General features: G+C 47.2%; 2 protein-coding genes across 3 annotated transcripts in view; both read left to right on the forward strand.

The window, feature by feature from the left end:
* Positions 1 to 11,405, forward strand: part of Lima1 (LIM domain and actin binding 1) — a 98,880-nt gene extending 87,475 nt beyond the window's left edge. For both annotated transcript variants that reach the window (XM_052160168.1, XM_052160169.1), the window contains exons 10-11: positions 6,823 to 6,956; positions 8,569 to 11,405. In XM_052160168.1, coding sequence (XP_052016128.1) covers positions 6,823 to 6,956; positions 8,569 to 9,577 — 1,143 coding nt within the window. In that variant the 3' untranslated portion in view covers positions 9,578 to 11,405. The remainder of the gene's footprint in view (positions 1 to 6,822; positions 6,957 to 8,568) is intronic.
* A 5,269-nt stretch (positions 11,406 to 16,674) lies between these two features.
* Cers5 (ceramide synthase 5) overlaps positions 16,675 to 19,760 on the forward strand; it is a 40,596-nt gene continuing 37,510 nt past the window's right edge. The window contains 1 exon segment of the mRNA XM_052160179.1: positions 16,675 to 16,992. Within this exon segment, the coding sequence (XP_052016139.1) occupies positions 16,796 to 16,992 (197 nt within the window). The 5' untranslated portion in view covers positions 16,675 to 16,795.

Genomic DNA, 19,760 nt, shown 5'->3' on the forward strand with positions numbered 1-19,760 from the left:
TCTGATTCAGACTCCAGGCCTCGAGCCAATGAAGGCTGTAAGAGCTCATCACACAGGTGTTACTTGGTTAGTCAGAGAAAATATGTGACTTTCTCTGGGCTCCTTTATGTCTGGTCATCTGTAGTAGCCTTTACACACACACACACACACACACCTCAGCGTTTGAGGCCTCGTGTTTGTCAGTAGTCCCAAGCTCAAAAGGTGTGCAGCGCCTTGCGTGGAACTTATTTTATCTCCCCTTTATTTAAGGGCTGTTTGTTTCCTCTTGCTTAAAGTCTTCATGCAGTCTGTAAGCAAGAGAAATACTTCAGTAAACGTGTCCGGAAAGAGCTGCTGATGTAACTGATGTCATGTCACGGATCCAGCCTCGGCATCTGAAGCCAGTTCTCTACTTTGGGAAATTAAATGTAGCAAAGAATACATTTGCTCACTCAAAATAGATTTTTGAGTCCCACGCATCTTGAGGGGAGGGGATCTGTTCTTAGTGCCAATCTATTACTGAAAACTAGGGCATCCTAAGCAGGGAACTCAAATAATTTCAAAGTTTAGTTTTTTAATGTAAAAACTGCAGGTGGCTGGAGAGTTGGTTCGGTGGTTTAGAGCACTGAGTGCTCTTGCAGAGGACCTGGGTTCGACTCCCAGCACCCTAAGAGTGGCTCACAACCATCAGTGACTCTAGTTCAGGGGATCCAGTGCCCCCTCGGGCACCAGGCACACATACAGTGCACATAACATAATGGAGATAAAACACTCACACATAAAGACTGTCAGGCATGACGTCACACTCCTTTTATCTCAGCTCTCCGATGTTTTGCCTGCATAGATATTTACCCTGTGCTTGGCTCCTGTGGAGGTCAGAAGAAAGCATCAGTTCTCCTGGAACAGTAACTGCAGATGGTTGTGAGCCACCGTGTAGATGCTGGGAATTGAACCTGAGGTCTCTGCAAGAGCTGCCAGTGCTCTTAACCACTGAGCCATCTCTCCAGCCCAAACCCTGGGGATTTTTAACGACTTTTCAAAAATCGTTTTGCGATAGGATTTCACTACTCAGCCCAGTCTGGACCCCATTCACTGTAGACGTCAAGCTGGCCTTAAACGTGTGATCCTGCTGTGTCTGCCTCCCAAGGCCTAAGATGATAAGTGTTTACCACCAGGCATGGCACCCCAGGTTTTCAGTGATCCATGATGGGGTGTGGGAAAAAGGCCAAGACCCAGGAGAGAAGAAAAGGCAAGAGAATGTGTCCAGCCCTGAGGCTCACCAGTTTGTCCCCAGCTTTCTCAGACAGTCCAGCTGATGGATGTGGAAAGAAAGCACAACATGCTGTTTGGAAGGACATCTTTCGAGGACCCCTTCCCGTGTCTGTCTTGCTGTCCTCTGTGGGCAGGGAGAAGGGACTTTGTGGGTTCAGTGTTTGGTATTGGAGATGCAGAGACTCATGCACGATAAGCAAGCTTTTTCCAGTGAGGTCCCCAGGATCCTGCCAATGCCGGCCCAGAGTGCCGGCCTCCTCGTGGAGACAGTCTGTTAGAGACCGTCGGTTTGGGGTACAAATGGCCCTGAGAACAGTTTCCCAGAGAGTTTCACTCAGAAGCTGCAGGCCACACAGAGCTGCCCTCAACCGTTTACTGCATGGCAAAGAATTCCAGTTTTATTACCGAGCCGTTTTTGCACAAACCAAAAGAATGAACAGCATTTGCGGTATTCATCTGATGAATGGAGGTCTGACCTCAGTGTAGAATTCTTTCTGATTTCATTATGTCTGCCGCCTAGCTTCCTGGTCTGTTGCCAGCTGTCCCCCCTCCCCTCCCACCCGCCTCCACCCCCTCCCCTCCATTGACAGGTATGCCACCCACACATCCGCCTTCATCAGACTGAAAGCCTATATAATTCTAAGTGTTGAAAGGGTGCAGATGGGGCTGGAGAGATGGCTCATTGGGTAAAAGCACTGACTGCTCTTCTGAAGGTCCTGAGTTCAATTCCCAGCAACCAGATGGTGGCTCACAACCATCTGTAATGGGGTCCAATGCCCTCTTCTGGTGTATCTGAAGACAGCTACAGTGTACTTGTATGCATAAAATAAATAAATAATTTTTTTTTACAGAAAAAAAGGATACAGATGAAGGCAGGTAGATGTGTTGGAAATTAACTTAAAGCAGGTAGATGCTCATCAATGGAACATCTGTCATGTTCTTCACATGGGAAAGACTGTGTTGGTTAATATAAGTTATTTGTATATTGCCTCATTCATTCCAGAAGGTCCTGGAGATAATATCTCCACATTTGAATCTGAAATCAAGTGAAGACTCTAGCGTGTTGGATGTGTGAGTGAGGGTGAGGGCGTTTGCTTGGATTAGCACCTGTCCTCTCCTCCAAAGAGTTGCCTTTAGTTACAGAAACTAAACAGCCCAGAAGTGTTTGGAAAACACTCCATTGGTCTAAGTTAGGAATTATGGGTTTTAATTGTCATTCCGTTCCTGACTGTAACCTTGGTCAGGTCTCTGATACCCCTGATCCTTTAATGTCTATGTGTAAGAAGTGAGGCAGAGAAAGAGGAATGAAAGAATCAAACAAAACAAAGAACACCTCACTTAGTAGATGAGAGAATCCATTGCCAAAACGGAGCACGTCGAACAGTCCCATGTTGGCAGGGTTCTGGGCATGGCTGTGTCAAGCCAACCTGTGGTGGAGGCATGGCAGGATGTATGCCAGGCCTCTGATAATGGGAGAGTTTCGGGCATTGGCTGTGCTTCCTGTTGCCTGAATAGACATGGGGGAAATTACAGAAAAGTGGCTGAGCGCCCAGGATGGAGAATTAAAGGGAGGGCACAACACAGCCGTTACCACTTGGCTGTGAGCACGCTGGGAGCCTATGCTGTTGTTTTCATGACAGCGTAAGGTCCCTCGCCCCGAGACTTGGACAGAAGCAGCAGGAAGCAGCAGGCCCTGTGCTCAGCCAGTTGTGCAAGGCAGCAGGCTGTGGAGCTTATGTCAGGAGGGTGACTTTTCACTAGGGCGTGGGAGGCTTCAGTGAAGAAAGCGGCTGCAGGTCAGGTGTGGGAACAATAAAGTCCTAACAACGCAGCTGTGGGTCAGGCGTGGGAGGCAATAAAGGCCTGAACAATATGAGCAAGACACTCCTTGTGTGGGCGAAGGTTTATAAAAGCCTTCTCCATCCTGAGGTTGGCTGCGCCCCAGGTGGATCTGAGTGAGGGGGCTGGTGTCACCTCCCTTAGCAGAGTTAGACTGTGGTCGTATTCTTGGACCTGAGTCTGAGCGTGAGCTCAGCTGCAGTTGAGTGCTCCAGGGCACGTGGAATGCTGTGTATTCATTGAAGGTTCCTATTTGTCTCTTCCAGCCTCTGCGTCCTGCTCCCGACACCTAATCTCTGCTCCTGCCTTCCACTTTCCTCCTAATGTGAGCAAAACCTTCGCTGTCTCTCAAGTTCTTCTCTCTGTTCCCTGGGCTGCACCCTGCTACAGTGTGTTCCTTCCTTGTGTATAGTGCCTGTGTGAGTACGCATGTATGAATGTGTGTGTGAGTGTGTGCATGCATGTGTGTGTATGCACATGTGTGTGCATGGATCCACTCTCAGTGTCCCTTCCCCTTGTTCTTCCAATTCTGTTTCTTTCTTTCTTTTTGTTTTTTGTTTTTTATTTTTTGTTTTTTGGGTTTTTTTTTTTTTGTTTTGTTTTTTGTTTTTTTTTTTTTTTTGTTTTTTTGTTTTTTGGTTTTTTGAGACAGGGTTTCTCTGTGTAGCCCTGGCTGTCCTGGAACTCACTCTGTAGACCAGGCTGGCCTTGAACTCAGAAATCCACCCGCCTCTGCCTCCCAAGTGCTGGGATTAAAGGCAGGCATGTGCCACCACTGCCCAGCCCCAATTCTATTTTATCTGTTAAAAATACAGAATCCTCTCTTTGCAACAGAAAAAGATTCTCAATCTGACAAGCACATTTATCCCATTACTTTCACAATCTGAGTTATGATTTGGACAGATTCTCTCAAGAAGCTCCAATTGTACCATTATTCTCAGTTTTTTCTGCATTTTTTTGTTTTGTTTTGTTTTTAAAGATTTATTTATTTTATGTATATGAGTACACTGTAACTGTCTTCATACACACCAGAAGAGGGCTCCATTTCAGATGGTTGTGAGCTACCATGTGGTTGCTGGGAATTGAATTCATGACCTCTGGTGGAGCAGTCAGTGCTCTTAGCCATCTCTCCAGCCCTTACTCTGTGTTGTAATGGAGGTCCTGCTTTCTGGGCAAACAAACAAAAAAACCAACCAAACAAACCACCTAGTCCTTTTAGAGAAAACCTTATTAAAACAGGGCAACAGTATCTTCCTTCAAATCCAATTATGTCTGTAAAAGAAAAGAAACCTGTTATTCAAATAATGCCCCAGTGGCCGCCCACAGCTCTCTGCTGTAACTTGGGCCACCCTTCAGTACTTCGCTCATACCTAGTACACTGACCTGGCCTCTGGTCTTTGGTGGTTTATCTTCTTTTCTTCTCAGGACTCTGCCCTAAGGAAGCAGGTTGTCTCTCTGTCCACTCTGCTCTGCTCGCTTACCCCTGAGCCCCCGAGATGCTGTGTGAGCGAGCGTTCGCCTGCTGTTTCAGTGAGCTTTGCTGTGTGAGCGAGCGTTCGCCTGTTGTTTTAGTGAGCTTTGCTGTGTGAGCGAGCGTTCGCCTGTTGTTTTAGCGAGCTTTGTTTTACAGGTCTTCACTTGTGTTTCTGTTCTCTGCTTCCATTTCCTAACAAATCTGTCCTCACTGATTTTGTTCCTGTAGTGGATAGACAGTCAGTGTGACATTTTATCGGTCTATCTCCAGGGCTGACTGGCTGGCTAGCTGGTTGGGGTTGGTTGGTTGGTTTATTTGCAATGGGGTCTCAGTCTAGCCTGGCTTGAGTTGGCACTTGTCATATAGACCAGAATAGCTTTGAGCCTGCAGCCACTATTCTGCTATGCAGCTGGGAGAGAGCTGCGTCCTCTCGCAGGTGACTCCCAAGTGCTGGGATGATAGGCATACGCTTCCACACCCAACTAGGATTTTGTTTGTTTGATTTTTAAATCTAGAGTCTGCTCTGACCATAACCTTGTCCTTTTAGGCTTAGCTAAATTCAGGTCCTGGGCACGGGAATTAATCTGCATTATTTACTGTCTTACATTTTCTGCTGAGAGCCCCAGCTTTTCTAGGCCCCACCTAGGTGCCTGCGAGAGTTGCCTGACCATCTAATGTGCTTTCTTCCTCTATTGGCTGACATATTTGTGTTATAGCTAGTTGGGGGTACTACACTCAATAGTAGAGACTTCTGGCCCCACCACCATCAGTAACATAACACATTTTATCATGTAAATGTTTACAGTATCTTTTTAGAATTCTGGCTTTTATCAGGGCTACAATACCAAGTCTGCATATATTAAAGGGAGGCTTTAGGGTCTCGCGGATCAGAGGTTTGCCCCAAACTTGCTGTGTAGCTAAGGATGACCTTGAACTTATGACCCTCCAACTTTCACCACTCAAGTGCTGTACCACCATGCCCAGTTTTATTCATTGTTGAGCAGTGGACCCAGGGCTTTGTAGGAGTTGGGCAAGCCGTCTACCAACTGAACAACATCCTCAGACCCCAGGTATTCTGGTTTTGGAAGTTGAATTACAGTGTTGAACAACTTAACAACTCTTACTGCACAGTTTGCAAGTAGTTCACAAATTCACAGTCATTAAGGAATACTTTGCCCAGGGCACTGCTTTTATCCTGCTGTTAGTTTTCAGACAGTATAAACAATGTAGTTCGTAGGCTACGCTTCCTTCTGGAAGCCTGATAAAGTAGTTTGTTGCTCTTACAAATTATTCCATCTGTGTGTCAGTTCAGGTTTGCTTTAAAATATGCCTAGCTTGGGGCTGGCAAGAGGGCTCAACCGGTAAAGGCACTTAACCGCCAAGCTTAAGAACTTAAGTGTGATCCCCAGAATCCATATGGCAGAAGGGGGGACGGAACTCCCCAGAGTTTGTCCTGTAACCTCCACACGTGAACGTGTGCATATATTCACTAATAAAATAAAACAATAATAAACATTTAAAAGGTTTTGTTTTAAATATGCCACACAAGTTTAGATATCATGGCATATAAATACAATCTTGGCACTTGGGAAATAGAGGCAGGAGGGTCAAGGTCATCCGGTGGAACTCGGTGAGTCTGAGGGCAACTTGGGTTACATGCTTTCTTTCTTTAAAAAACTAGAATAAGACCCTAAAACCCATCCAGAGAGTAACAAAAGATACTCCTCTGGAATTGAAATACCAATCCCTAATTCCCAAAGTATAACGCCTTCCCTTGAGTGTCAGACCCGGGCCCCCAACACACACACACCAGGCTATTATAATCACCTTCCAGCCTGGGTGTCCAACCTCTACCCCAGGCCGTTATAACCACCTCCTTTCGCCACTTAAATCAAACTTCCTCCTTCTGTGTTATGATCTCATTTTCTTCTATTCCCTGTCCTTCTAATTACAGATCTCCATCCGTAATATGTCTGTGGGGTGTGTGTGTGTGTGTGTGTGTGTGTGTGTGAGCTGTCTACACCTTGCTTTACAATGCAGCCTAAGCCCACCTGACCTCAAAGGTGTCTACACTTAGGGCGGCCACACGGTTTGGTGCAGAAATCCAGGAGAGCCTCCCAGCTCTACCAAGCCAGCCAGTAGAATCTGAGCAGGTGTAGTTCCTTTGAGAAATGCCCCCTTAGATAAATCCCAGGCCCATCTCAGCAGGGTGCCAAGGCATCAGTGCTGGAGCTGAAATTGTCTGCTTCCTTCTCTAGAAGTTTCAGGTGCCTGCAAAGGAGAGCTGCGTGGAGTGTCAGAAGACGGTGTACCCCATGGAGCGGCTCCTGGCCAACCAGCAGGTGTTTCACATCAGCTGTTTCCGATGTTCCTACTGCAACAACAAACTTAGGTGAGCCAGGCCCAAGCAGGCCTCGGTCTGCAGAGTGGGTGCACAGAGGGACTCTGGCTTTTAGAAGACAGGCACTAAAAGCTACTGCACTACCACTACTGGGGCCTCTGGTAAAGCGGAAAGCACTGTTTGGTGACAGGTCCTTCATAGGAATTATGATGTCGTTGGGAATATCTTGATGCCTTGGTAGGTTAGAACTGAAGCCTAAAATCTATAAACTGCTACGGAAGCCCCTCGTTCGTGAACAGACTTAGCAGAATGTTTTCCTGTGGCCTCATAGAACTACAGGCCATCAAATTCCAAGGCATCAGCGCTGAGTGCTGATTACTTATATAAAGTAATTTATACTTTATATTACTTTATATTACAGCACTGATTACTTTTATAAAGTAATTTAAGTTTTAAAAATATATATATAGGTGTTTTGCCTGCACATGTGTCTGCAAAGGCTAAAAAGAAAGCACCAGATCCTCTGGAACTGGAGTTACAGACAGTTGTGAGTTGTCTTCTGGGTGCTGGGAATCAAACCCGGGTCCTCTGGAAGAGCAACCAGTGCCTTAACCACTAAGCCATCTCTGCCGTCCCTGTTATGATCCTTTACAAGCTATTATATAGTAGACCAGGCTCAGTGGCATACACCTTTAGTTCCAACACTCAAGAGGCAGGGGCAGGTGGATCTCTGTGACTTCACGTCTCCTGTCCTGCATAGTAAGTTCAAGGCCAGCTAGGGCAACCTAGTAATTCTATCAGTGAATTAAAAAAAAATTAAACTGAATAAAGCATTATCTCCTGCCCCTTCTCCTGTCAGCATGGCTTGCCTCTACCCAGTCAGGAGAAGACACTAAGTACCAAATATGTGCAGCCATTCTTACAGTGTTGTGATTTTAAAATCAGCACAGGTGATAAACTAGGAAGAAAAAGATATGACTTACAGGTGATAAATGCTGAGGAAGTGTACGAGTGTTGGGAGCCGCAGGGTCGAGACAGACTATACAGGAAAAGTAATTTTAAACATTTTGACTGAAGAGAATGAAATCACTTGAAAACAAGAAATTACATGTCATTGAGGAGCGGGACCGGTGAAGGTTTACTCTGGGGAATGATCATGTGTTGTGTAAAGGTAATCTAATCGTGGCGCTGCACACCTGTGATCTTAGCACCCAGGGGACTGAGGCAGGGGGATCTCAAGTTCAAGGCCAGCCTGGGTTCCATAGTGGGTTTAGGCCCTCCCTTGAAAAACATTAAAACAAAAAAAGTCTTAAAAGAGGGTAAGACATTATGATAGGCCATTTATGTGCTTTTAAAGCTATTTTAAAATATCTTTCAAAAAAAAAAAAAAAAAAAGCCATGAAAGCCGGGCAGTGATAGCGCACGTCTGTAATCCCAGCACTTGGGAGGCAGAGGCAGGTGGATTTCTGAGTTCGGGCAGCCTGATCTACAGAGTGAGTTCCAGGACAGCCAGGGCTACACAGAGAAACCCTGTCGTATCCACCCTCCAAAGAGGAAGGAGGTTTCTCATCATCTTCAGAAAAGGCCTGTGCTCGCAGATAGAAGCCATAACTGAGAGCATACAGGACGGTCACTGACTTGGTGTTTTCTCTTTTGGTGATAGTCTAGGAACATACGCATCCTTGCATGGAAGAATCTATTGCAAGCCTCACTTCAATCAACTCTTCAAGTCCAAAGGCAACTATGACGAAGGCTTTGGGCACAGGCCCCATAAGGATCTGTGGGCAAGCAAAAGTGAAAGTGAGGAGACTTTGGGGCGACCAGCCCAGCCTCCTAACGCAGGGGAGGCCCCCCACAGCCCAGGGGTGGAAGATGCCCCCATCGCTAAGGTCGGCGTGCTGGCCGCCAGCATGGAAGCCAAGGCCACGTCTCAGAGGGAGAGGGAGGATAAGCCGGCGGAGACCAAGAAGCTGAGGATTGCCTGGCCTCCGCCCGCCGAGCTGGGCGGTTCCGGAAGTGCCCTGGAGGAAGGGCTCAAGGTGTCGAAGCCCAAGTGGCCTCCGGAGGATGAGGGCTGCAAGGCGGAGGCTCCCGAGGACGTCGATCTGGACCTGAAGAAGCTGAGGCGCTCTTCGTCACTGAAGGAGCGGAGCCGCCCGTTCACCGTGGCAGCGTCCTTTCGAACCTCGTCCATCAAGAGCCCCAAGACCTCGGCGCCGTCTCTCAGGAAGGGTTGGAGCGAGTCGGAGCAGAGAGAGGAGTTTGGAGGAGGGATGGCCTCGGCGGAAAGGAAACAAGCGGAAGATGCCAGCCCCTCTGCGGAGAGAGAGAATGTGGCAAAGTCACGCCGGCAGAGCGAGGACGGCCCGCAGGAAGCGCCGGGGAGCAAGGACAGACGGTCTTTGCAGCTGGAGAGGGAGAGTTTTATCGAGAACGGCGACGCAGACCCCGCTGAAGATGACAGCCATGTCCCCGCACAGCAGTCTCCGTTAGAGCCCAAGTCTCCGGGTTGGGCTGGCTTTGTAGACACCACAGCTACTAAAGAACTCACTACCCAGAATCAAAAATCCCAAGATGTCGGGTTCTGGGAGGGGGAAGTGGTCCGAGAGCTGTCTGTGGAGGAACAGATAAAGAGAAACCGGTACTATGACGAGGATGAGGATGAAGAATGACCGGCCGCTGTGGCACCGGGCTTAGTTCCCCTTAGCAACTCCCTGCCCTTTTATCAAGTGGTGCGCAGAATCAGGCAGCCTGGCGCCCAGGGTCATCTATGTGGCAGCAACTCTGGAAATGAAATCCCGCTAGCAAACCAGAACAAAAACAAGCAAAACAAAAGACACAAAACCAAACAAAAACCCCAAACCATTTCTAAATGCATCGCCAAAACAACCACCTTAAGTCTGGTGTGGTGGTACACACCTTTAATCCCAGTACTTGGAAAGCAGGCAGGTCTCTGAGTTCGAGGCCAGCCTGGTCTACTGAGTGAGTTCCAGGACAGCCAGGGCTACACAGAGAAACCTTGCCTCAAAACAAAACAGAACAACAACAACAAACCCAAACAAACAAAAGAAACCCTCCTTTTAGCGGGGAAGGGCTGAGCAGGGATCTCTCTCCGCTGCACCCCATCATCCACTGCTTTCCCAAAAATCAATATTAAAGTGGCTGGGTATTTAGAGGCACATTTTCACACTACAAAGACTGTTGAGGAGTTAGAGATACACAGAGCACATCTAGGAGCCCACCTCATGACCAGAGGCACTTTATATAAAGGGCACAGTGTAGCTAGCTATTAGTACTCAACTGCTGAAATCAAATATTTAGTCTTTCAAGCTCTTTAAGTGCATTTTCTTCCTCTGGTAGACACGGGACACTTACTGCCTTTCCTCCTACTGCCCTGCATTTCTAATCACTCAGTCAGGAAACGGCAACCTTCGGCCAAGTGAGAGGGCTCACCCAGGGAAAGGTGCTGGTTACAAAAACCTGAGCAGCTGAGCTCAATCCCCAGAGCCTACATAAAGGCGAGAAGCTGCACAAAGTTCTCCTCTGACAAACGTTCCCTGTGGTACACATGCCCATCGTCAACAATAATAAACAAGTTTAAAAAAATACAGCCAACCTTACAAACACCTCTGAGACAAAGAGCCAACCTATATACTTCTGTGTTCGGAGAGACAGACATTGTACCCAGATAAGCGTGTGCCAGTGTGTCTATCTGCACTCTGGCCGGTTGCCCTCTATTCTGGAGGCTCCTCACACTTGACTAGGAGCTGCAGTGTTTGTTGTATAAGACCTTTTGGATCACGGTTCACCATGCTCCAAGTAAAATAACCTGAGATTAGAACTCCGGAGCCTCAGGGGTGAGACAAATCTTGTTAGAACTCGCCAGCTCTGAAATGTATTGATTTTTATGCAAGTTGATATTTCCAGGGTTGCGTTGAATCAGTTTTAGGTCTGTCGTCTTAGGCCGTGTCCTCCTTTGATTCGTTGTTGTGATAAAACACTGAGCAGAAGCAACTTGAGGAGGGTTCACTTCCACTCACGGGCCACAGGTCACAGTCAAGGGAAGCAGACTGCGTAGGAACACTGCTCGACAGCTTCGTCTCTGTGGCTTACTCAGCTGGCTTTCTTACACCACCCAGGGCCACCTGGCCAGGGGTGGCCCTACTCACAATAAAAGCAGACAAGGTCTACGGATTCATTGGCTAGAGACAGTTCCTCAGCTGAGAGTTCTGCATCCAGGTGATTCTCTGTCAGGCTGGCAAACCCTGAGGACCACAGGCGGTTTTCTCTGGTATTAAGACTTTAGGACATTATAAATGAGTGCATTTCTTGTATGTGACTGATATCCCAAATTATGTGGGGGGGGGGGGCGGTTTAAGGTAGAGAGGCCTTTTTGCGTTTGTAGAGCTTTAGCTCTGTTTTAGAGATGTAAAATGATCAGTTTCCTTATGGTCTTGTTTAGCCTAAAACATTTTTACTCAATAAAGCTTTTAATTTACATTCCAAGTGTCCACACTGCTCTTTTCCCACGTCTCTTTACACAGTTAGGGTCTCTCAGAACCTGCTTCTATTGAGCAGTTTTTAGGGGGAAAGTGCTGTGAATTTGTTGCACCACTAGATGGCAATGTTGAACCGAATTGTGCAGTTTTCATCTACCCTGAAGGAGACAATTTTTTTTTTCTGGAAAATTGCAAGTAATTTGGCAAGAGAATTAGTGCGTTCGTTCAAAATGAACTGTTTGTTTTACCAATTCAAATTCCAGTGGCGGTTTCTACTGTTTACTGTACTCAGCGTTTACTAATTCACCTTAACGATTGTGCCTGACACACGAAACAGGATTTCCAGCCATCTGTGCTGAAGACGTGTGCTCGTCACTCTGGGTGTGAGCATGTTTGGTTGATTTCTTCTGTAGCATCAACTTCTCCCAAGTGTTTCCTGATGCCGTTGGTTTGTGGTTTTAATAATAGCCTGGAAATCAAATATGGTGGTGGTCCATGCTTGTAATCTCAGGACTCAGGAGGCCTCTGAGGCAGGAGGATTACAGAGTTGGAAGCCAGTCTAAGCCACAAAGTGAGACCCGATCTCAAACAGATGGAGAGGATTTAGAGTAGTGCTGTTCTTCCGAAGGACCTAGGTTTGCTCCCTAGCATCCTCATGGTGGCTCACAGTCATCTGAATGGCAGCTCTAGAAGACACCCTCTGCTGAAATCCACAGATAGACACTTAAATAAGGACTAAAAAACAGTTGGAGTGGTGGCAGGCCTACAAACTCAGCATGTGGGAGGCTGAGGCTAATGCGTGGCCGGAAGTGCAAGGCCAGCCTGGACTCTAGAGAGACCCTGCCTAAAAAACTCTTAGAAATTTTATTTAGTTTGCTACAATTGGATTTCTTTGGAGAGAAGGGTGCTTTGGGGCAATCTATTCATGAGATCATCCAGCATCTTCTTTCTAGTCTCTCCCCTCAGCTCCCTGAGACAGGGTTTCTCTGTGTAGCCCTTGATGTCCTAGAACTGGCTCTGTAGACTGGGCTGGCCTTGAACTCACAGAGATCTTCCTGCCTCTGCCTCCTGAGTGCTGGGATTAATGGTGCGAGCCACAATGCCCAGTTCTTAAACTCTTCTGTCACCCAAAGGTTATAACACTGCAGTTCTCACCTCTGTTCCTCATAGCTTCTCACCCACAGTCTCAGCTTCCCATCTCCCATCTTCTAGATAGTTCTGGCTCCGTTCTTGACTTCCTGCAATCTGCTGTAGCTCAGGGCTTTTGACATTCCACTCAAGAGCTCTCTTCTCCCAATAAGCTATTATGTGACTTCAAATAGATAGGCATATAAAGGAGGTATACAAATAAAACATTTACTGATTGTAAATCATAAGGTAATTCATTTTTGTATAAATGTTTATCTTTATGTGAATGAGTATTTTGCCTGTATGTGTATCCGTGCACCACGTGTGTGGCAGGTGACCATGAAGGCCAGAAGCATTGTTGATTACCTGCAGCTGGAATTACAGATGCTTGCGATCTGCCATGTGGGTCTGGGAATTGAACTTGGGTCCTCCCAAGAAGCAGCAAGTGCTCCACTGAACCACCTCCCCAGCGCAGAATGTTTATTTTAAAACAGCTCTTTGGTAGACATTCAATCTTACCATTTATTAAAGAAGAGAACAAATTTGCATACTAATCAGATGGGTTTTTATATAAAGAATCAAATCTTAAATATTTGCACATTAAATCTTTTATTTTTAGATTTATTTATTTATGTGTATAAATATTTTGACTACCTGCCTATGTGTGTACCACGTGAGTACATCATGTCCCAGAGGTCAGAAGAGGGCATCTGACTCTCTGGAACTGGAGTTAGGAGTGCTTGTGAGGCACCATGTGGGCACCAGGAACCCCAGTTCCTCAGGGACAAGTATTCTATCTGCCAAGCCAAGCCATCTCCCCGAATCTCTGCATATTAAATCTTAATCGTTGGTACTCTAGAATATAAAGCATCTCCAAAAAATACTTATTTATTGAGACGGGGGTGTCTCACCATGTGAACTGTGGCTGGTCTAGAACTCATTATGTAGACCAGGCTGACCTTGAAATCACAGACATCCATCTACCTCCATTTCCTGAGTGCTAGGAATAAAGGCATGAATTCAATAGGTTTTATAATTGTCAACATATGAACACCTCTTCACAAAAATAACACAAGTGGCAGAAGTATGAGGCTGGAGAAATTAATGATCACCCTTACCCTGCTGATTCTCTGGAATCTTATCTGTTTGTTTGTTTGCTTGTTTGTTTGAGACAGGGTCTCCTCACGTTATTTGACTGGCCTGGAACTCATTATGAAGACCAGACTGGCCTCCAGCTGATGTTCAGCCAGTGTTGAAATTACAAGGCACACCACCACACCTGGTGGTCTCCACGCTTTTGTATGAAGACCATGTGTCGGTGCGCTGCAGTTTGGTTTTCTGGTTTTTTTGTGGGGGGAGGATTTTGGTTTTTTTGAGACAGGGTTTCTCTGTATAGCCCTGGCTGTCCTGGAACTCACCCTATAGACCAGGCTGGCCTCGAACTCAGAAATCCGCCTACCTCTGCTTCTCAGAGTGCTGGGATTACAGGCGTGCGCCACCACTACCCAGCTTTGTTTTTTGTTTTTGTTTGTTTTTTGTTTTTTGTTTTGTTTTTTTTTTTTTTGGTGGTGGTTTGGTTTTCAATTTGTAGGCATTAGTGCAGCCTGCTCTCTTCAGGATAAAGAGATAAAGGCCATTCATAGGAAGTTTTTATTTGGGCTTAATGTTGTAAGTTAGAGATGGAGTAAACAGGAGAGCAGTCTCCCATGCTAATGCAAAAGAAGGACAAGCAGCCTGCTTTCTAGCTTGAGGAAGAGTGTGGCGCACTTTGGTCAGATTATAATTCCGACCTCAGTCTTGTATATGCTGCTGGCAGCAAGCTGTGAGTTCCACCAACTTGGGACTTTTTCCTGGGTCACTGCAGAGATGGTTTCCTCCCTCACCTGTGCTGACAACTGCTGCAAGGTAAGTAGAGTCAATCTAGGAGTCGGAGGGTTATCTTGCTTAGAAGGGAGCTCTCCAAGGCCAATACAAGCTTCTTGAAACAATGGCGACCAGAGTAAGGACCCTTGGAGCATGTGTCAGGGCTGTTATGTAACAGCCACGGGTGCAGTGATCCTCGAGGCTGGACTGTTCTTCCCTCAAGGTATCCATGAAGAGTAGCTGGGATGGTGTTGCAACGAGAAGACCAATAATTAATGCTTTTTTACAAAGTCTGTAAAATTTACAAGGTACCCGGGGCTGGAGAATTGGCTCAGTGATTAAGAGCACCTGTTGTTCTTGCAAGAGGACACAGGTTTAATTCCCAGCACCCACACGGCAGCTCACAAGCCCCTGTAGCTCCGGTTCCAGGGGATCTGATGCCCTCTTTCAATCTCTTCAGGCACCAGGCATATCTGTAATACATGTACAGACAAGCAAAACGTCCATATAATAAGTGTAATTTGCACACAAACACAGCACACACAAACGAGGCTGGGTTTAATGGACATAGCTTCAAGCAACGGGTTCAGGAGGCTGCAAAGTCACTTATGAGTTTGTTAGAAATAAGAAATGCTGTCCCGCAGTGGTGGTGGACACCTTTAATCTTACCACTTGGGAGGCAGAGGCAGGTGGATTTTCGAGTTCGAGGCCAGCCTGGTCTACAGAGTGAGTTCCAGGACAGCCAGGGCTACACAGAGAAACCGTGTCTCAAAAAACAAAACAAGAAAGGGGGTGGGGATGCTGAGGATATAGCTCAGCTGTAGAGAGTTGCTTCCCTTGCACAAGGCCTAGGGTTTAATCTGCAACACCAAAAAAGATAAGTAAATTGAATCCACGCTGTGGGTTCTGTTCAGAGCATCTCTGGATGGGCCCAGAAAGCTCGGAACACTCTCCACATGGGGAGAAGCTCCGAGGTGAGGCACACTTTGAGTGTCCTCACTGGGCAGCTCTTTCATGACTGGCCCTCACCTCAGACTTTAAGCATACCTTACTAGTTGTGAAGTTTCTTTATCTGTTGTCCTCAGACCATAAATTGAGATCACTATCACTGCCGTCCCTAGTTAGTTTCTGGCTATTAGCCTTGTGGCCAGGTTTTAACCAGCGTTCCAGGCTCTCTGGCAATTGAAGGACAGTTTAGTCCTTTGAAAATGGCCTGGTCTCTGGTTCGTTTCCTTGTTTATGTAGACTTACGAGAGTTCAATGTTCACTTTGAGCATTTAAAGTTGAGGTGGTTTGTAGGATAAGGAAGTCAGGGTTCTGGAGTCTAAGGAGTTTCTAGTTACAGCTGTTTATATGACTTTGGGCAAGCTATTCTGCCTCTTTGGACTTCAGTTTATGCCTCCATAAACTGCTACATGACAGGTGTCATTAAAAACTAGCAGTCATTTATTTTCCTTTTGCCTTGTTGCTTTTTTCCCCATTCCCTTCTGCCCCGAGAGGGGAAAGGAGGAACCTTTTGTCCTATACTGTATGCAAACTGGCCTTAAACTCATGACAATCCTCTCCCTCAGCCATCCCAGTGCTGAGATTACAGCTGTGAAACTGTGGGAATTACCTCCCACAGACACTCAAAAGGGAGTAGGGGTGGGAAGGGGAGGTCTCATGAAGTTCATGTTGGCCTTGAACTTGCAGAGAATGACCCTGAACTCCTGACCCTCCAGTCTCAAACCCCCAAGTGGGATTTTAGTGGAGGCTAGAACTGCAGGCTTTTAATTTAAGGATATTTCAAAGCCTTGTGTTTTCTCTGAGAAAAAGTGAAGGTAACTTTTAAGGCCTCAAGCCAAGGAGAGGGGTGGAGATCAAGGAGAAGAACAAGTAGAACACAGAAGAAGTAGCATCTAGAAAGAACGGCACAGCCGACTGGCTGGGACACGGGGACTGTAAGTGATGATCAGGCCGTATAGCCAGGCCGGGAGCCAGAATGGACTTGAATCTGCTGGACTAGGAGGAATGTTTCCAAAAGGGAGAAAGGAGCCTGAAGTTAGGGGTGTGACTATGGTGATGTCGAACCTGCTGCAAGAAACTGGGCGTGGCCCTGGCTGCAGGTGAGGGGCGTGACCAGGACAGGTGGGCGTGGCCAAGACGATCCGGGCAAGCGGGGCGAGGCTGAGCCGCACCTGAGGGGCCGGGGCTGCTGTGGCGGAGAAGTGGGCGGGAAGGCGGGATGGGCGGGGAAGAAGCCAGGCCTGCGGGAGAGGCGGGCTGGGCGGCTGGGAGGACCACGGTACGGAAGAGGGTGGCCGTAGGCCGGGCCCCGCCCCGGGGCCGCCTCCCAGCGGGTTCCTTTTGCCTTGGCTGCCTCGGAGGCTGTGGCGGCAGTGGCCGCCGGGCGCGCGTAAGATGGCGACTGCGGCAGCGGAAGCCCTGGGCCTCCTGTGGGGCTGGCTGTGGAGCGAGAGCTTCTGGCTGCCTCAGAACGTGAGCTGGGCGGACCTAGAGGGCCCGGCCGCCGGCTACGGCTACCCGCGCGCCCAGCACGTGCTGTCGGTGTTCCCGCTGGCAGCGGGTATCTTCTCCGTGAGGATGCTGTTCGAGCGGTGAGCGCTGCCGCGCGGGGCCGGGGATGGCCGGGGGCGCCGCGGGCCGGAGGCCGAGAGCCGGAAGCCGGGGCGGGGGAGCCGGGGCCGCGGCCGCGGCGGGGATGCTCGGAGCGCGGCACCGCGCCCCTGGAGCCTGCGTGCGTGCAGACCGCGCGAGTCTGGGGTGTGGGCCAGTGAGAGGAATCGTGGGGGGCGCTGGGCCCCAGAGTGCAGACCCAGAGTCGCGTGGAGTTCTCGAAGGCTGCCTCCCAATCTTCAGGAACCCAAGAGCGAACCGTGCTCCCGCAGAGCCCCACGCGAGAAACGGGAAGGGCCCGGGGAGAGCCAGGATTAGTTGGGGTCGTGGAAGCTTGTGGGCTCAGTGCAGGCGCCAGACCTTCCGAGCGACATAGGTGGATGCACGGGATGTAATGTTTGCTAAAGATACGTTACTTCTGAGGTTTGAAGCCACCGGATCAGTTAGGCCACAAGCCCTGATTTGTTAGCGCGTGGACGTCTGTTAGTGTGACAGCCGACGTCTAGCAAGGATAGGGTGTGGTGAAGCCCGAGGCTTCCAACGTTTGGGGAAGGTGTCAAGAGGAACTGCGGAGCGGGCCTTGGAAGCCCGAGATAGGAGGAGTGGTCATTTTGAAGGCGATGGAGCTTGAGCCTTTATTAGAAACAGCTTTGTGAACCAACTTCTAGGGTTGTAGTATTCACAACATACTCTGCCCAACTATGTGCCCTGGGCTAAGGTTTCCCCCCCCTTTCTTCAAATGGTTAGTCTTTTCTGCTGCCAAAACGATACCATTCGACAAGGATCTGATGCGATATATAATGTGGAGCGATCATAGCAGTGTTTTTGATAAAGCTTACACAAACTCCAAGGAAGTACTTTCCGAGTAGGCAGAGGCGCCTTCTGTAAAAACCTTATCTAGAACAAACACGACTGTGAAGCAAGAATACCCTTTCTAGTGTGGAGATGTGGTTAGACAAAATAATACATTTCTCAGAAGTATCTGTTTTGGATTACTTCTTTGATTTGTCTATGAGGGTTTTTTTTTTTTTTCTTATATCTAGCTAGTCACTAATCTGTATTTATTAATACTGTTTGTCTCTTTTAAAAGTGCTATTCCAGACACTCAGATGCAAAAAGTAAATATATAATAAATATAATAAATGAAACTCAGTCTTTTCTGGGCCCCCAAGAACTTAGTTTTTCAAGATAACTGTCATTATCTTAAGTATCCCTGAGGTGGAGGTACAGGCTTGGGAGAAAACTGGATCCTGGTACTCTCTTCCATATTGAGGGCTGAAAATGAAATGTAAGAACTATCAAGGAAACAGACAGTCCAGTACAGTTTTACATTGTCATAAGAATAGTCTTTGTTTTTCTTTTTTTTTTTAAGATTTATTTATTATTATATCTAAGTACACTGTACTGTCTTCAGATGCACCAGAAGAGTATGTCAGATCTCATTACAGATGGTTGTGAGCCACCATGTGGTTGCTGGGATTTGAACTCAGGACCTTTGGAAGAGCAGTCGGGACTCTTAACCACTGAGCCATCTCTCCAGCCCCAAGAATAGTCTTTGTTTTTCATACAGATATGTAGCAGTTTTGTGACTTATCTCTGCTATTGGTAAACATGTGTGTGTGTGTGTGTGTTCGTGTTCGTTTGTTCGTTCGTTAGTTCCAATTCTAAAGGGTTCCCCCAGATGGCTGGAAACTATTCCCTGGAGGAGTCACTGGAAAGGATCCTTTCCCTGTGGGAATTCTATCTGCATGTTTCTATGGTACCCCAGTGTCGAGGTGTCCAGGGGATGAACAAGAATTCTTTCTAATGTGATATTTCTTGTCCAGTAAGGATGAGCAACTTGTTTGTTTAGTGTGTGACCTTAGGAAAAGTTGACCCTAGAAACAGTCTTGCTATTTTGTTTTCCTTTAAGAGCAGCTATCTCAGAAAGTGCTTGAAATTGACTGCTGTTCTTTTGTGTGCTGGTCTTCCATAAAGGAAACAGAAGCTGTACTTAAAGTACAGTAAAAGCCTATCTAAGGGGTTGAGAGATGGCTCAGCCGTTAAGAACGGTGCCAGAGAGTCCAGTGCCTTGCAGAGCACGCCCTGAGTTTGATTCTGCACACTCACATGGCAGCTCACAACCATCTGCCACTCCAGTTCCAGGGGATTGGAGGCCCTCCTCTGTCTCCACAGCCTTGCATGTGATGCACAGACTTCTATGAAGTGAGAATATGAATATATATGTTCATATATATATAAACTAATAAGATAAGATTTTTTTTTTCTGGGCATAGTGGCACACACCTAGGAAGCTCTCTGAGTTGGAGGCCAGCTCTGAACCATAGTTACTTATAGGACAACTATGATGAGATAAAAAATCCAAAAAAAAGAACCCCTCCCCCCCAAAAAAAAAGTCTATCCAAAATAATTGGGAAATTGGTTTTTCCTGCATTTTCTTATTTCCCAAGTCCTGCCTATTTAATTTTGAGAAACAAATAAAGCAATCATACATTGGTAAGTGGTAGATGCCAATCCCTTTTTACAGACAATAAACTGAGTCTAACAAGAGCTGGAGGTTTTGGTCTGGTGGAACACTGCGTTTCATTCCTAGTTCCTCGGAGTTTGGTGCCAGAGCTAGCATTAAGCTCATTGCCCACCGTGACTGTCTTTCATAGTCTATGATACAGACTGTTTTCCTTAAGCCACCTTCTAGGTTTTTGGTTTGCTTGAGCTTATCTCAAGCAGGAGCTTAATTATGAAGCTAGCT

This window comes from Apodemus sylvaticus, chromosome 17 (assembly GCF_947179515.1).
Source record: "Apodemus sylvaticus chromosome 17, mApoSyl1.1, whole genome shotgun sequence".
NCBI classification, from domain to species: domain Eukaryota; kingdom Metazoa; phylum Chordata; class Mammalia; order Rodentia; family Muridae; genus Apodemus; species Apodemus sylvaticus.